Below are 16,931 nucleotides of genomic sequence, written 5' to 3'. Positions count from 1 at the left end.
GAAGGATGAATGAAGTCAACCAGTGGAGTGTTCCATAAAAGTCCTCTGGCCTCCTAATTCAAGCATTTTCTTTTAGATTTTTCTTTTTGCTTTTTGGAGGGGGGAAGGTAGGGCAATTGTGGTTAAGTGACTTGCCCAAGGTCACATGGCTAGATTTGTGTTAAGTGTCTGAGGCCGGATTTGAACTCAGGTCCTTCTGACTCCAGGGCCAGTGCTCTATTCATTGTGCCACCTAGCCGCCCCCTAATTCAAAGAATTTTCAAATTCAAGAAAATTGTTTAAAAGGAATGTACACAGTTTCTCTTAACTATTTACTATATGACAACTTTTTTTTTGAGGGGGAAAGCAAGGCAATGGGGTTGACTTGCCCAAGGTCACACAACTAGTAAGTGTGTCAAGTGCCTGAGGCTGGACTTGAACTCAGGTCCTCCTGACTCCAGGACTTGTGTATATGACAACTTCTTTTGGACAAAAATTTATCAGGTATTCAGTAGATGAAAACTAGGCTTTACAATTAGGGCTTTTTCCCCAAAGTAATTCACTTGTGAATACTGGGCTGTGGTTAATAGGTAAATCTAACCTGTCTTGCTCTCCAATGCTTCCCTGCCTGCTTCCCAAGGGCCATTTCTAATTGTCCTGATGTTTATCTTGCCACTGGACCCAGATGTTTCCAAAGGAGAAAGTGAGGCTGGTGACTTTGCACATCCCTCCCTCACTTAAATCCAATTCACCTGCATCACTGTCCTGATATCACGATCTGGTTCAGAATGGAGGACAAATAATAACGACAACAGCCTGCTGCCCTCACCCTGTTTACTAAGGACTATGGGTTCCTGGCTGGCAGCCATAGCAATAATGACTGGATCATGAATCAGGACCTATGACACAGAAATGCTCTTGTGGAGAAGCTCAGCTCCCCATGTCCTGAAAAGTCAGGTGTAGTTAGTGGTTATCAAAGGCACCTACCCTTGGCTTTAAAGAAGAGAGTACAGTGTGTTGGTGGGGAAGGAGCCAATTGGGTTTACTGACCAGAGTAAAACAATAAGTTAATAGGCTTGGGTTCAGGCAGTCCCAGAGTACTCAGGCCTTGCCTGCTAAGTAGTTGAGAAGCTGGTGAGACAGCTGCCAAGTGAAGAGCTGGCACCAGGCACTTTGGCACTCTCAGTGTACTCTGGGCAGTCTGGTTTCCTGTTGTGAGTGAGCTCCAACTATGCTCAGGAAGCAGTCCTAGGAACCAGCCTCAATTGTCTGTGTCCCCCAAGCTTGGGTGGCATGGCCCTGCGGCAGCAATGCAGGGGGCTTTCTGACAACGTTGCTCTTGGTAGCTTCTTCCTTATGGACAAACAGGTAGAGACCTAAGGAGAGAGGGGAGAACAGGACACTTAGGTCAAGTCTAGCTAAATCCAACCTTATTCCTACCTGGGAAAGGGAACCTCTAGGATGGCCATGCTGGCACAAGATAGGAAGAGGGCTGTGGTTACAGGAAGGGACTGCAGATATGGGTGAGGGATGGGGCCTGATTGGCAAAGTGGTGCTTACGAGTTTAGATGATATTGCCCTCCAGGACCTTTTCTTCCAGGTAGAATCGATTGAAGGAGAATAGGTTCAGGTCAATAGTGTTGAAATGTCCATTCAGCAGTATTTCTGCCACAGCCCGTCCCACACCAGGGGCATGTTGTACCCCATGGCCACTGAAGCCTGTGGCAAAGTACATGTTGGAGACCAGTGGATGGGGTCCCACTATGCCATTCTGGTCAAATGTGTTGTAATCATCGTAGCTAGCCCAGGCACTCTGTACCTACATGGAGTTAAGGAGAGTATTTTAACATTCTGACCTCCTATACTTGGCAAACACTAACCCACCTCTCTATCCCATTAGTTCCAGTTCCCTGATGGGATAGATAACAACAAATACTTTTAGGACCACTTTAACGACTCCCCAATGACAAGAGTTAGAGAGGTTCCATTGGTACCAGAATTCCCCCAAAGCTATTTCCCCCTATCCCCAACAAAAAATTCTCCCTGTCAGTTACCTTCAGCGAACTGAAAGATGGAACCCTCTGTGCCAGACGGGGCCACACCTTTTCCTGAAAGAAGTTGTGATCTACTTCTAGATCTTGAGTATCTGGTTCTTCTTCCTAAGGTGAAAGCAGGGTATGATCTCTGGGGTATTGGGGAGATAAGATGGGATCCCTTTTGCCCCACAGATAACATTTTAGGCTTAGCAGGTGAAACTGATTCCTTTTTTTAGTTCCTTTTTGGAGACTGCCACCTCTCCTTTCCTCTATTTCAAACTTCAAGGAGACTGTAGTACCAACTCTGCTGGGCACACTGCAGAAAGTCTCTAAATAATTGGTTAACCACAAAAGTTTATTATCTAAACTCTTCCCCTTGCCTTCCAAAGGTTTCATTTGGAATCCCCGGCTTACCTCCGTAGGGCTACAGCCACCTAAGTAGTGACCACCTAGTCCTTCTCGTCTGAAATAGGCTCCACTGATGTCTGTGAGTAATGGGGCCTCCAAGCCAGGCCCCTGTGGGCAATGCCAAACATACACATACCTGCCATATTCCAGGGAGACCAGAGTCAGGGGAGGTGGGCATCCCCTCCTCCAATGTGTAATTTTTGGCCTCCTTCCTCCTGCCCCTATCCAGAACCCTATTACCTTTTTCTTGGCTCCACAGGAAGCCTGGTGCCTTGCAAAGTGCCTGGGGGCCCCATGCCAATTCCAGCCAGCTCTGCTAACTGCCCAGACCAGGCCCCAGCAGCATTGATCACTATAGCACACTCCACAGGTTGGTACTCCAGGCTGTTGTTCATCTTCACCTGTGGGCATCAGGGAGATGAGGGTTGGGCTAGGTAGGGAAGGAGACAGTTTTTGTCTAGCACCAGGCACCAGAAAAGATTCATTCCTTTCTGAGTTCTTGACTTTTGCATTATGGCCAGTGGGCAAAAGATTAGCTCCCATAGAAGCAGGAAAGAAAGTGAGATGGATGTGAGAAGGGAAGGTTAAAATAAGGATAGTCACTGTTTACTTCTTTGGATACTTACATGGACCTCATAAATTCTTTTAATGTTTACTTGTTCCCCTCTGGAAGTCACCATGGGCCTTACTGAAGAGACTAACTCTGGAGAAGAGAGAGAAAATGGCTTCTTGTGTCCCAGGAATGGAAGCTGAGGAGGAGCCCAGGCCTGCCCCACCAAAAGGGGCAGTATAGAAGCAGGATGAAGACCAGGGCTTCTTATAGGTATTGGGGAAGGCTGAGATCATGTAATTAGGAAGAACGGGTCTAAGCACAACCTGAAGAGGACTGAGATGCTCAAAGAGAACCCAGGCTATCGTAGAGCCTGGCATTGGCTAAAGCAAGAAGGAGGATACCTAGACCACTGCCTACCTTGCTTAGCCTAAAACAAATAAAAACCTCCATTCAGGGCTTGGTTCATGAAAAGTACAAGGGCAAGGTACGAGACTCACCTGTGACCTCCCCATGGCTGTGATAGACCCCCATTGACATGGCCTTTCGGCGCAGTCCCTGAAGTAGGCACCATGGATCAAACCAGCCCTCATTCTCCAGCCCTGGGCAGGGAAGACAGTGAGAAGGGAGTGTCTTTACCTATCCAAGTAGACAAAAGCTAAAGCCAGATGAAGTGCAGATTGACTATATATATAAAAACCATCACTCCAGGACTCTCACTTAAATCCTGTTTTTTAGAAAAGGATGGCCCCTTCCTTTTTCCCTTGGGAAGTCTCACCATAAGATGCCAAGGCTATACCCTCTGTGTTGATCCAGGGAAATTTGTTTTTAAGTTGTTCAGGGGACAGCAGACAAACTTTGGCTCCTTCTTGCCTAAGAAAAATGGAAGGGGAAGAGCTTAGACAAAAAGGAGAGGTGGAGAAAATACGGAGGACCAGAACTAGAAAAATGTCTGTTTTCTTTTCATGAGAGATGGGACTAGTTCTCCCTTTATTCTCAGGAGGAAGCAGAGTCTCTAGGTGTGGGATGGGGAGGTCTAAGACTTCCATCTTAAATGACTTACAAAGAAGTATACATAGAGCTGGGGGTAGAGCATGGAGAGCCACCTGGAAGGTGCTGATCACAGTCCCTGCTGGGCACCTACCTCTGCACTTTTACATTGTGTTCCATCTGTGAAGCATTTTCTTCTGAAGCCAGCAGAAGGTAGCCTGAGGGGCTGAACTGGATATCTAAGGGAGGCTCGTCAGAAACAGCTAGGTATTCCTGTGGGATGTAGAGAATATGGGTGGGATGAAAGCCATTATGCCCCATGGAAGACAACTGACTGCAATGACAGGGAGGTCCTTATAAGGACTGGGTAAAAGCTCCCTGACTTCCCATTAGTGACCTAGCACCTAGGAAATTTCCAAACTTAGAAGCCTCCGAATCACCATTACTGGGAAGAAAGAATCAGGTCTCCTGCCTCTAAATATAAACCTTGATTTCCTCAGCTGGCTAGGCTGTTCTCCTCCTGGGCTAATAGACCAATTACTTCCCCACCTTTTCCCCAAGCCCTCACGTACATTGATGTTGCGTAGGAATTCAATGGAGAAGAGAGATAACTGGATGTTCTGAGGGACCGAGAACTGCTGCCGAATGTCTCCTATGGAAAGCCTGGTAGAGGCCCTAGAGTACTGTAAGACACAATATGGGATAAAGTTTAATCAGTCATTGGGATAAACATCATATGTAGAGTGCTATACTTAGAGGTGTCAATTTGAATTGCAAGAGAGTCATGCCCTCAAAATGGGTAAATGTGAAAGCAAATCAATAAGAAACCTTATGTCAACGCACAAATCAATTCAGATCAGCAGATGTACAGAAAAAGGAGGATCAATTTGAGTAAAGAGGGCTGGAAATAGTGGGGAGCTGAAGATGTAAGGCTGAAATTTAATACTTTCCTGGTGGAATTGAAAATTAGTAATCTTTTTGGAAAGCAATCTGATAGTACACAGTAAAAGTTGTAAAAATAATCATACCCCTTTACTTATTTTTGTTTTGGGGAATGTACCCTTACTATTTTCAAAAAGAAAAAATGTTATTCAGAGATTTTTTTTAAAGCAGCATTATTTGAAATTGCAGAAAACTAGAAGTAACTTAAACATTCAAAAGGGAAATGGTTAAATCGTGATATGTTAATGTAATGCCATAATGAAATATACATTGACAAAGATGAGAAATCTTGAAAAACTTAAGAAATGATGAAAAGTGAAAAAGCATAACAGAATATACACTATTATCTAATAAAAGGAAAATTAAACTGGAATGAATTTTCACAAAAATTCCTAAGTGACTTAAAGAGAATATGGGAAAGGTTGGCAGGATATTATAGGCACTGGAATTAATTTTTTAAAATGTAAACAATTGCAAAGAAAGTTACATTGATGATACTGATGTTTAATATTAAGTTAAAAATACATGATTTAAACAATTATGTTTAATGCACTGGGCAATGGAAGCTACTGGAGAGATTTAGCAAGAGGAGGAATATACCCAAATTGGCACGCATATATGATGACCTTCAAAGATTTGGCTAATGGAAGGGAGGAGATCCTAGAAGATTCCAGAAAACAAGAGGCTATGGTGTCTGATTGCCTTTACCACAACTTGAAGTGAGGGTACAAGGGCCAGAGCTGGGAAATCTCATTCTTGGAAATGGGACTGGGGATAGCCATCTTCATAAAACACTTTAATTACTGTAAGCTGCCTCTCAGGTAGGAGCCCTGGGATAACTGGTTCCAAGGCAACTGGGCACAAACAACAATTTTTTGCATTTTGACCTAGTTAGCAGTGAGGAACACTTTCTCTCTCTAAAGCTCCCTCCCAGGTGAGGTATAATCTGACCCCCCTCCCCCCCCCCCCTGCCTTTTTCCCATCCAGTCCTCACCGTAGGATCTCTTTCCACCACCAGTACCCGTATGGCATTTTTCCGTGCCTCCAGCCGCTTCAGCCAATAGGCCACAGACCAACCCATCACACCACCCCCTACGATCACCACATCTGCATGTTCTGGGGGCAGGTGGCTCGTGTCTACAAATGGCTCCCAGGATCCTCCAGGCCAGGTCACTTGAAGTTTCTTCTTAAACTCTGCCCACTTCTCATCTTTGTCTATAGGGAGAGGCTACAGTTAACAGAGAGCTACTCTACACTCTCTTCCTTTCTCATCCTGAAGTGAGAACTCTCAGGTTAGACTGACTAAGACATGGGAATGGCTTTCCCACTCAACTCCACTTCTCAAGTCTCTCAATGTAATTTTTTTACTGTAATTTCTTTACTGTAGTTAGTCTCCTAAGTGGGCTCCTAGTGCCTTTCCCTACTCCCCTAAAACTCCTCAAGTGATACCAGGCCCATCACTTTGAAACAATTACACTACTAGCTGGAGTACCTTGGGCAAGTCACTGAATCTACTCTGGGCCTCGGTTTCCTCATCTGTAAAATGAGGGAGTTAGAAGAGATGACAAAGTCGCTTTCTTGATAATATCCCATGAATTCTTAACCTTTTATCCTTTCAGATCCATCTGAACAAGCACAGAATCCATGGTCTAAAAGATGAAACCCTAACTCACTAACCTGGCATTTAAGTATCTTCTCAATTTAACTTCCAACTCAGTGGATTTAGGCCTTGGAGTCAGAGGGCCTGGGTTTGAATCCTGTTTTGTTCTTTGTTTTATAGGGCACGGGTTCCTAATCTGGGGTCCAGAGTTCCACAGATGCATTTCAAGGAAGGATGTGAACTTGGAATGGGAAAAAAATTGTCTTCAGCTTCTCTAAAATCTAACTGAAATGTAACCTTTCTTTCAATTACTTACACACCTTATGGTGAGATGAGGTCCACAGGCTTCACTAGAGGGCCATAGGGGTCTGTGACACATAGGAAATGTTAGGGTCACCTGCTGTAGGAGAATCTACTTCTGGGCCTGTTTCTCCAAATGTCAAATGAGCAGATCAGCCTAGTGACCTCAGAGGTCCCTTCTGACCCCCAGTTTGAGATTCAGCTGTGTTCATCCCTGCCATTCCCCAGTCTCGCATGTCCCAGCAGTCTCCTACCACTCATGGGGAGGCTGCTGGCCTGAGTCAGAAGACCCGAGTTCAAATCCAGCCTCAGATGCTGACTAGCTGTCACCCTGGGCATGTCGGGGGGATAATCATGGCACCTACCTGCCAGGCCTGTGAGAATCAAATGAGATAACTGTGAAGTGCTTGACACAGTGCCTGGCACATAGTAGGGGCCGTGTTCTAGACTTAGGGGTGCTCGACCACAGAACCCGGGGAAGGGACTCCGTGAGTGACGTCACTCCCCCTCTAAACTGCTAGGAAAGTTTCCCCTAATTCTTGCTGAATGACCCCTCACTCAGGTGGGTAAACTGACCCAGCGAGGTGCACGTGGGCAGAGCCGGGCTCTCCCCGCCCCCGCCCCTTCAGCTCTGCGGGAAGGGAGCTCCTAAGAGTGGCCCCGGGCTAGGGGCTCTGCCTGGAAGGGAGGTCACGTCAGTGCACGCAGGCTTCCCAGCGCAGCACTCCCGGACCGCGAAGTGGATCACAGCCCTGGATCCCAATTCTCCCCACTTTACCGTCGAACGGGCCTCTACTGCGCGTGCACAAGCCCCGGCTCAGCAACCCACGGGAAAGCCCCAACTGCAGTGCCAGGCGGAACATGGCACCCTAGAGCGAAGGGCACAGCTCCCGGTACCGACACCTAGAGTCATCGCCCCGCGCCTCCCGCAGCCAATTCTCATTGGCTTACTCCGGGACACTCCCCTTACGTCATTGGCCAGAATCACACGCAACTTCCAATTAGCTCTGGCTCCGCCCCCGACACTCATTGGCCAGTTTCGGTATACGCCAGGCTTACGGGGCAGGGTTGGGGGAGGGAGGAAAAAAAAAAGCCCTGGAGACCTGAAGCGGAAGTGCGGCTGTCAGGTTTCCGGGGCCTCTGGTGTGACGTGTCCGGCGCCTGGCGCAGCAGGAAGCAGCGGCGATCGCGGCCCGAGTCCCCCGGCTGCGGTCCGCTCCCCTCCCCTCCCCGCCCGCCGCCGCCATGCTCGACTTCTTCACCATCTTTTCCAAGGGCGGGCTCGTGCTCTGGTGCTTCCAGGGCGTGAGTGACTCGTGCACCGGGCCCGTCAACGCGCTGATTCGCTCCGTGCTGCTGCAGGTGCCGTTCCCCAGCCGTCCCCCTCCCCCCAACCCCGGCCCCCGGGTCCCCCTTCCTTCCCCGAACCGCAGACCTCGGGGACCCCTCCCCTGAGCCTCCTCCCCGGGAAACGCCAACTGCCACACGGCCTCGCACTTCCCCTCCTCCGGCGCCCTGGGAGGGCTCCCCCGCACCCGGACCTCTCCCGCTTCCCTCGGGCTTCCGGGACCCCAGGCAAAGGCAGCTGGCGTCTCATCTGTGTGTGTGTACACGTACGTGTCTCCACCCATCACTCCCGAAGGCCTCCCGTCCTCCTTTCTTTTCCATCCCCTCTGCCGCGCGCCGGCCCTGCCAGGTGTGCCGAGAGGGCAGCACTGAGACAAGACCCTCCCCACACCCGAGCGCCTCGCAGGGGTTGGTGTGTCTGGGGTAGCCCCCTCACCGGGACTTTTTCTCTCTAGGAGCGGGGAGGCAACAACTCCTTCAACCATGAGGCACTCACACTCAAATACAAGCTGGACAACCAGTTTGAGCTGGTGTTTGTGGTAAGTGGGGTGGGGGCAGAAGCAACTGTGTTTGTAACGGAGCTTAGACAGCCTGCTTGGTGCTGGGAGGACTGCCTTTGCTCCACAGGTAGAGTGGGTGACTTGGGTAGTTGAGGAAGAGTAGGGCAGCCCGGCCCCCTCCTAGACAGACGTCTGGGTGAAGCTCCAGGCAATCCATTATTCATTTGGCTTCTTCCTTTGGAAGTCGGACTATAAACACATCCTCTTGTTCTCTCTTTCTTGAGACAGGTTGGTTTTCAGAAAATCTTAACCCTAACATATGTAGACAAATTGATAGATGATGTGCATCGGCTGTTCCGAGACAAGTATCGAACAGAAATCCAACAACATAATGCCATGAGTCTACTAAATGGCACCTTTGACTTTCACAGTGACTTCATGCGTCTGCTTCGGTAAGAGGGCCCCCCACTCCTTGCCATTAGCTGGCACAAATGAATAGACACCATAGGGGCAGGCTTATGGGCAGTGTATGATGTGAATTGGCTGGAAGAGGAAATTTTTACCGCAACAACCCTTGAAGGCCTACTATGTAGAAAAATTTCAGTCTGTGTGACAAAATCACAGATCTCTGAATTAAGTAAGAGGTAGGGTCCTGGAAATTCTGCATTACTTAGCCTTGGGTTTCCTTTATTTTGTGTGGGGAGAAAAAAAATAACCATCTTCCCTCATCAATCTGCAGGGAAGCAGAGGAGAGCAGTAAGATCCGTGCTCCCACTGCCATGAAAAAGTTTGAAGATTCTGAAAAGGCCAAGAAAACTGTGAGGTCCATGATTGAGATACGACGTGGGGAGAAGCCCAAGGAGAAAGCTAAGAGCAACAAGAAAAATAAAGGGGCTAAGAAAGAGGGTGAGGCTGGGATCTGCGAGTGCTTGGAGGTATTGGGCTGTTGAGAAACAACAAACTTAGGGACCCATACGTTCAGGTTCTTCTTAGACTCTCCCTTAGCAGCTATCCTGGTAGCTCTCATTATCACCTCTCATTCCTGCTTTGGAGGCCCCAGTGACTCTAGAGGGATTCTGAGTATTCCTAGGTGTCTTGTCCCTTTGGGGATGAGAGACTTTTTCCCCAAATTAAATTTGGCTTGGGCTTAATCAAAGCTTCATATAGTAATTACTGGCATTTACACAATTTAAAAAAATAAAGTGCTTTACATACTCATTGAACTTCATCCACACTTTATAGAGGAGGAAACTGAGGCCCAGAGGTTGAGGTGCTTATAGTCATACTGCTAGTGTCAGAGACAGGATGTGTCTGTTCTTTCTGACTCCCAACAGCAGTCCCCATTACATTAATGAAGTTTCTTTCTCCAGGTCCTGAAAGCTCCTCACCTGCTGGCAAAGGGGCCCCTACAGGAAAACCTGATCTCCCAGTTGGCCCTGGGGATGGGGTAGAACTGTCCAAAGAAGAGCTGATGCGCAAGAAGCGTGAGGAATTCATGCAGAAGCATGGGAGAGGTGCTGAGAAGTCCAGGTAAGCTGACCTTCTCACCCTCTACTCTTTATTTCCCTACCCCAGATGGCAGGGAAGACTTAGGACTATTCTCTGGATGGGTGGATAGACTTATTCCTTTTTTCATCTACTATTTATTTCCCCTGCCAACCCCAACCCCTTTCAGTAAATCCTCAAAATCAGATGCACCAAAGGAGAAAGGCAAAAAGGCACCTCGGGTGTGGGCACTGGGTGGCTCTGCCAACAAAGAAGTCTTGGACTATAGCCCACCTACCACCAATGGAACCCCTGAGACTGCCTTACAAGAGGACATCAATCTGGTAAGAGGAAGGTTATTGGTGTGGATGTGGGAAGGGTAGGAGGGACTACAAAGGACAGGATTTCATTATCAGCAGATTAAAGTAGGAAGAGGAATGGGATTAGGCACCATAGCTTCTGGGCAGTTAGGTGGTGCAGTGGATAGAGTGCCAGACTTGGAATCAGGAAGACTTATCTTCCTGAGTTTAAATCTGGCCTCAGACACTTCCTAGCTGAGTGACCCTGGGAAAGTCTTTTCAACCTGTTTGCCTCAGTTTCTTCATCTGTAAAACAAGCTGGAAAAGGAAATGGCAAACCACTCTAGTATCTGTGCCAAGAAAACCTCAAATGGGGTCATGGAGAGTCAGACATAGCTAAAAGGACTTTACACCAAGGTGGGTCTAAGAAAGTAGTAAATACTTGGAAACCTTTAAAATAATGGAATGTATAGAACTTTTTGTTTATGTGAGCTATCACTATTTACTACCATAGTAGAAATTAGTATTATGAAAACAATTTTGACCTTGTGGACTCCCTTCAAAGGCTTAGGGACCCTAGATCACACAACTAGAGAACTGTTGATCTAGGACACTGGGATCATCATAGCCCTGGGTTCTTGGTTTGGAGAATCTTGTTGCAATATGTCTCAATCTTCTTGTAGCTAATTATGGCTTTCTCTTTATCTCCCCCTTTGCACTCTCGAGATCCGAGGAACTCAGGCCGGGGGGCAGCTACAAGATCTAGACTGTAGCAGTTCAGATGATGAGGGAGTCACTCAGAACTCAGCCAAACCCAGGTATGAGATGGTTTGGAATAGGAGGTCAAATAGGCCGTGGAGAAGATGAATGAAGTGGTCAAATGTTGGGAGCTCCTCATTTTAGAGGGTTTTGGATTAATAATTTCCTCTCTCTCCAGTGCTACAAAGGGAGCCCTGGGTGGCATGTTTGGGATGTTGAAAGGCTTGGTTGGCTCTAAGAGCTTAAGTCGTGAAGACATGGAATCTGTGCTGGACAAGATGCGAGACCACCTAATTGGTGAGGCTCAAAGAGCTGGGGAAGGGCTAAGTTTGTGAGGGTGGGGATTCCTAGTGAGCCATGTCCATTAATTTTGAGTTCTGCCACAGTATCATTCTGTGAGCCAAGGCAGGGGAGGGTCCCCAGGCTGCTTCACTGTTAAGAGTCAGAACAAGTACTGCTGATATGGTTCTTACATATACTCGCTTGCTCTGTGCCCTCAGCTAAGAATGTTGCTGCAGACATCGCTCTCCAGCTTTGTGAATCTGTTGCCAACAAGCTGGAGGGGAAGGTGATGGGCACATTTAGCAGTAAGTATCATCCTATCCTAAGCATTGTGTGTTGCTCCTCTGCTTAAGGTTCTCATTCTTTAGTATCTGTCATAGAGGAAATGCTGGGATGGAATTGGAAGACACTTATTAGCTTGGGGCTGCTGGAAAAGCAATACAGGATTGTTTGCCTAAACAATTACAGGGGCTGGTGGCATTAGTATTCCAGGGTTCTTTCTCTCTTTGAATGCTATGTCTCAGTTCCTAATTCTTTTCCTTGTTCTGCTTCCAGCTGTGACTTCGACAGTAAAGCAGGCATTACAGGAGTCATTGGTACAGATCTTGCAGCCACAGAGGCGTGTGGACATGCTCAGAGATATCATGGATGCTCAGCGCCGTCAGCGTCCTTATGTTGTTACTTTCTGTGGGGTCAATGGAGTGGGCAAGTCCACAAATCTTGCCAAGGTGAGAGCTGTTCCCCAGCTGCTGTCTGCCCCTTGCTTTTCTGTCATCCCTTAAGCTGCCATTATCTGTTGCCACCTGTCTTAGATACCCCCAACCTAGGGCCATCTTTCCACAAGGTCCTCTTTTCCTTCTACAGATCTCCTTCTGGTTGTTGGAGAATAACTTCAGTGTCCTCATTGCTGCCTGTGACACATTTCGGGCAGGGGCGGTAGAGCAGCTGCGCACACACACCCGGCGTCTTAGTGCTCTGCACCCTCCAGAGAACCATGGTGGCCGAACCATGGTGCACCTGTTTGAGAAGGGCTATGGCAAGGATGCTGCTGGCATTGCCATGGAGGCCATTTCTTTTGGTATAGTTCTTGGGGGCAAGAGGGCAGGAAGGAACTGAGTGCTGGCTCTTTCCTGGTTTCATTCATAAGAGCCTAGGAGCTCTTTTCTTTCCAGGCAGGTTGGCAAAGCCCTTAATAAAGGTCAGAACTCTTGTTATCTGATAGCCCTGGTCTTTAAGTAGCATACTCTTGCTACATCTTCTGTCTTTCTAGTGATGGTAACTAACCTGAAGCAAAATTCTTCCACTTGGTTTTTCCCATATTTGTAATTAGAACCCAGGCTTGAGAAAGCCTGGGAAAAGTTAATTAATAAGCTTATTTTAATACAGCCCTGATATGACTGATATGACAACAAAGTTGAAAAGTGAGAATGTCCATACCTTGCAGTCACCTTTCCCTACCCCCAGATCCATATGACATGACAAGTATTCTCTCTGCAGCTCGGAATCAGGTTTTTGATGTGGTCTTGGTGGATACAGCTGGCCGAATGCAAGACAATGCACCCTTGATGACTGCTCTGGCCAAACTTATTGCTGTCAACACACCTGACCTGGTGCTGTTTGTTGGGGAAGCCTTGGTAGGAAATGAAGCTGTAGATCAGCTGGTAAGGACCTTTTTGCTTTTTCCTTTCCTATCATTTTCATGGTATGGCTCTTAATACTATCTTTTCCCTCGTGCAGGTAAAATTCAACAAAGCTTTGGCCGATCACTCTATGGCTCAAACACCCCGGCTCATTGATGGCATTGTTCTCACCAAATTTGATACCATTGATGACAAGGTAAAAAGACTGAAGGGCAGTGAACATGGAACAAAGTAAATCTTAAGGCCAGGAATCCAAAGAAATTGGAGGCCATAACAAACTAGTAGCCTTTTTTAGTCCTGTCCCTCCCCATCTTGTTCTCAGTAGATTGGGTAAGATAGTAGATGGGCTAGAACTGACTGAGGTGTTTCATTTCCACGTTGCAGGTGGGCGCTGCCATTTCAATGACATACATCACAAGCAAACCCATTGTTTTTGTTGGAACTGGCCAGACCTACAGTGACCTGCGTAGCCTCAATGCCAAGGCTGTAGTAGCTGCGCTCATGAAGGCCTAACATGGTGCAGCACCCCATACCAAATCACTGCTTTCCTCTACCCTTTCCACCCCTGTGTCTAGAATGTTCTTTGGAGTATGAGATCAGCTTGTCGTGAATGTATTGCAAACACAGAATAAAGGGAGCTCCAGGGGCTTACAATTTTCCCAGAACCTTGTCCCGGCCAGCCTCCCCACCCTACCTAGATTCTTCATCTGCAAGGAGGGCCCAATCATGTTTCAATCACTGCCCGTTGACCCTCAGTGCAGCCCGGTGGTCCTCTCCTACCCAACTCAGGGGTCCCCTTCACTCTGCCTATACTGTACTGTCTCATTACAGCTTTGACCAGTGGCTGGAAGACCCTGACACTAGAGCTTTCTATTTGTCCACACTGAGAGTGTGGTCCAAGGGACCTCTGTGCCTAATAAGCAGCTTCAGATTCAAGCTTGATTTGGGACTTCTACCAAAGCAGCCCTAGGTCTTGATTTGGAACTAATCACTGAGACATACATGGCTTTCATTCCCTATTTATGTGCTATGGCACAGGATAGAATCCACCTCAGTCAGTGTATGACATATTCTTAATTGCTGCTAATTCTGACAACTGTAGTTTACCCATAACTTTAAAACATACAGCTAGGCCAGGGTGACCTGTTACAAGTTGAAGAGGCAGAGATAAGTCCCTGCTTCCTTCAGAGCTAAACTTCCCAAATAAGGGGAGTGAAGCTGCAGTGTGCATTAGGCTTGTTGGCCTTTTTAACACACCCTTCCCTAGAGTTCATTTGTGAGCTTTGCATGCTACCCTTCCTGGGGGTCCTGTTGGAAAGGCATACCTTTCCCCCTTCCCATTTTTTACCCTTCTCAGCAGATCCTGTTAAGGGAGGCTGGTGGCTTCCTTGCCCCTATCCTCTCCAGAGTGCCTGGTATACAAGTGCTACGTTGAAGAATACAAACTCTTGTTAAGATTTGTCTTGTAGCTTGGTATTGCAGATGTGCTGTTAGTGCAATAAGGTAAAGGCTGTCTGCCCAGAGAAATACATAATTTATATAAAGAAAATAAATTTCATAAATAATGATGTTTTTTCTGTTTGCAATGTTAGTGTCTGAGCGTCGGATTGTGGGATTTCATATTTGGGTGTTAGGCTGCCAAGTAATCTTGGTGTCTTGGAAAGGAAACACTATAAGCTTCTGATTTCCAAATAAACACTGTATGGAAATTTCTCTAGGTATATAGTGAAAGCAAGCAACCATGAGATGGTAATACTAACTCTGGGAAGGGATGCTTATAGATTTTGGGGTTCTTTTTCCACCTATAAGCATCCCTTCCCAGAGTTAGTATTAGGTGGAAAAAAGAACCCCAAAATCTATATCTGAAGGGCAAATTTCACTGCCAAGTCTCCATGATAATCCTTTTGCACCCAGGGAGGTACTGGAGATTTCTGATTGTAAATATTATAAACCCCCTTTTCTAACTTGTTGATGAGATGACCCAGGATAAGATGTTCCACTGAGTATGTGAGGGGACCTTACAATTAAAGCTAAGGTAATCTGAGAAAGTAAATGAACAGGCTTTTTATTACAGCTCAAGATATGCAAAATACTGTACATTGTAAAAGGTCTAGAAAACTAGAGCTTCAAGTCATGTTTAAAAAAAGCCATTAAGCTTAATTGAAAAACCAAAGTACAGAGTACAAAACTGCAGCAGGGACCATCGTAGCAACATGGCATCTGGATCCCAAAGTCCTTCATGCAGAGAGGCTACGACAACCAGGAGAGGTATCACATTGATCTATTCAGTGGACACGAGCGTGTCCAACCCACGAAGGGCCCAGTGGTCACTCAGGTTTTCTTGGAAGTGGAACAGGCAGCAGGATAACCAAGCCCAGCAGGAACCAAACACACGGAACAAGGTAGGTCCCTTTTCAGTTTCTCCCCTGAACCTTCGATCTCTTCTGTGTTTTGGTATTTTCTGGGAGCTGTTGGATTCTTGTAAGGTTGCTTGTTAAACACTGTCTGTGATGGGGCCCGAGAGCTGTGGCTTTTGCTCTAATTGTGTTGGGTTTTTTTGGCCCCTCATGTACTACACCCTGTGGGGAGTGGGGGGGGGAAGGGGAGGAGAAAGACAAAAGGTAAACGATACTAAAATGTCAGTTCTGAAAAAAGGTAGGTGTACCATTCTCTATAGCTGTAGAGATTTAGGACTTGAGCTTGGGATCCTATTACAGGAACCATAACATTTTAACATATTCATCTAATTACCAGTTGTTTGAGCTATCTTTGTGACTTGCATGCAAATCTTAAATTTAATAGTAACTAAAACAGTGCATGGTCTCCCTTTCACAAATATTTCCTAAGCCCTAAAAAGACTTCCCCTCATAGGTGGAAGCACACAGTACTTAAGAATTAAATTTGTCCGCCAACTTCCGAGTCTATGTAGAAGAGAAAGTAGTTTGTACCTCTTATTTCATTGTGTGCTGCAGACGAGCCATTTAGTTGACCTTCTCTTGCCAACCCTGTCAAACAAAGGAAACTGGTTAATAGTTGGAAGAGTTCATGATTAAGATTTTGGAAAAACAATCAGGAATCTAGATTAACATTCAGTGGCTGCAAAGAAGTGGTGAGTGACTAAGGAGCCCCAGGTCAGTGGTGGAGTCCTAGGGTAAAAGTGTCAACTATACTGGGGGCTAAGTTAACTTAGGCTCCCTTCTGGAGTCTGTGGATAAATTTCAGGGGTCCAAGAACTTGGATGGGAAAAAAATTACATTTCACTGCCCTCTAACTGAAATTTAGTATATTCTTTAATTATGAGTTTTACAAAATTATTCAATGAAGGAATTTCAATACTGTCAGGAGTCCATGACATAAAAAAGGTTAGGAATCCCTCATCTTTAGTGGAATCACAAATATGTACTAGAGGGAAAGGTAGTGGCAAAGAACTCAGGGTCAGTCTGTGGGGCAAAATAATGTCTAGGAGGGCAGGCAAATGGCTACCTTCCATAGCTAATCTTTTTTTCCCCCTTTTTGGAGGGGGAAGGCAGGGAAATTGGGGTCAAGTGACTTGCCCAAGGTCACATGGCTAGTAAGTGTTAAGTGTCAGGCTGAATTTGAACTTGGGTCTTCCTGACTCCAGGGCCGTCACTTCACTCACTGCACCACCTAGCTGCCCCATGGATAGTTCTAATAGTAAGAAGTTTTTTCCTTCTATTAAGCCTAAATCTCCTTCTGTAATACCTACTTGTAGCTCCTAATTCTGTCCTCTGGGATCAAGCAGAACAAGTCTAATCTCTCTTCCATGTGTGGCAGTCATTCTTACCCCTGTAAG

At 46.6% G+C, this 16,931-nt stretch overlaps 3 protein-coding genes across 4 annotated transcripts in view; 1 reads left to right on the top strand and 2 right to left on the bottom strand.

The window, feature by feature from the left end:
- Nucleotides 1-996: 996 nt before the first annotated feature.
- On the bottom strand, nucleotides 997-7,768 carry FOXRED1 (FAD dependent oxidoreductase domain containing 1). Of its 2 annotated transcripts, XM_069079864.1 has the most exons (12): nucleotides 7,584-7,768; nucleotides 5,900-6,120; nucleotides 4,536-4,646; nucleotides 4,118-4,236; nucleotides 3,752-3,846; nucleotides 3,474-3,575; nucleotides 3,050-3,126; nucleotides 2,664-2,824; nucleotides 2,430-2,559; nucleotides 2,034-2,138; nucleotides 1,540-1,798; nucleotides 997-1,355 (listed from the first exon to the last, which is right to left on the bottom strand). In XM_069079864.1, the coding sequence occupies exons 1-11, from the start codon at nucleotides 7,666-7,668 to the stop codon at nucleotides 1,544-1,546; spliced, it is 1,461 nt and encodes a 486-aa protein (XP_068935965.1). In that variant the 5' UTR covers nucleotides 7,669-7,768; the 3' UTR covers nucleotides 997-1,355; nucleotides 1,540-1,543. The 2 variants fall into 2 exon arrangements, with proteins under 2 accessions (XP_068935965.1, XP_068935966.1); XM_069079865.1 differs by lacking the exon at nucleotides 5,900-6,120 and having other exon boundaries at nucleotides 7,584-7,740.
- A 141-nt stretch (nucleotides 7,769-7,909) lies between these two features.
- On the top strand, nucleotides 7,910-14,690 carry SRPRA (SRP receptor subunit alpha). The gene is made up of 14 exons (XM_069079863.1): nucleotides 7,910-8,167; nucleotides 8,608-8,691; nucleotides 8,941-9,104; nucleotides 9,392-9,558; nucleotides 10,023-10,182; nucleotides 10,328-10,481; nucleotides 11,163-11,254; nucleotides 11,374-11,492; nucleotides 11,696-11,782; nucleotides 12,033-12,205; nucleotides 12,342-12,555; nucleotides 12,975-13,138; nucleotides 13,215-13,313; nucleotides 13,502-14,690. The coding sequence occupies exons 1-14, from the start codon at nucleotides 8,051-8,053 to the stop codon at nucleotides 13,628-13,630; spliced, it is 1,923 nt and encodes a 640-aa protein (XP_068935964.1). The 5' UTR covers nucleotides 7,910-8,050; the 3' UTR covers nucleotides 13,631-14,690.
- A 474-nt stretch (nucleotides 14,691-15,164) lies between these two features.
- FAM118B (family with sequence similarity 118 member B) overlaps nucleotides 15,165-16,931 on the bottom strand; it is a 96,409-nt gene continuing 94,642 nt past the window's right edge. The window contains exons 8-9 of the mRNA XM_069079852.1: nucleotides 16,066-16,122; nucleotides 15,165-15,696 (exon numbers count right to left, since the gene is read on the bottom strand). Coding sequence (XP_068935953.1) covers nucleotides 15,683-15,696; nucleotides 16,066-16,122 — 71 coding nt within the window. The 3' untranslated portion in view covers nucleotides 15,165-15,682. The remainder of the gene's footprint in view (nucleotides 15,697-16,065; nucleotides 16,123-16,931) is intronic.

Source organism: Petaurus breviceps, unplaced genomic scaffold, assembly GCF_028583685.1.
Source record: "Petaurus breviceps papuanus isolate PSGF00001 unplaced genomic scaffold, PetGlider_PUasm1.0 91133, whole genome shotgun sequence".
NCBI classification, from domain to species: Eukaryota; Metazoa; Chordata; class Mammalia; order Diprotodontia; family Petauridae; genus Petaurus; species Petaurus breviceps.
This window is presented reverse-complemented; position numbering and strand designations above follow the sequence as displayed.

Coding starts and splice junctions, on each gene's coding strand:
- FOXRED1 (XM_069079864.1), bottom strand. CDS start 7,668: ATGTTCCGCCTGGCACTGCAGTTGGGGCTTTCCCGTGGGTTGCTGAGC. Junction 4,647..5,899: donor TGGTGGAAAGAGATCCTACG/GTGAGGACTGGA, acceptor TGTGTCTTACAG/TACTCTAGGGCCTCTACCAG. Junction 2,139..2,429: donor GTGGCTGTAGCCCTACGGAG/GTAAGCCGGGGA, acceptor CTTTCACCTTAG/GAAGAAGAACCAGATACTCA.
- SRPRA (XM_069079863.1), top strand. CDS start 8,051: ATGCTCGACTTCTTCACCATCTTTTCCAAGGGCGGGCTCGTGCTCTGG. Junction 10,482..11,162: donor TACAAGAGGACATCAATCTG/GTAAGAGGAAGG, acceptor TGCACTCTCGAG/ATCCGAGGAACTCAGGCCGG. Junction 11,493..11,695: donor GATGCGAGACCACCTAATTG/GTGAGGCTCAAA, acceptor CTGTGCCCTCAG/CTAAGAATGTTGCTGCAGAC.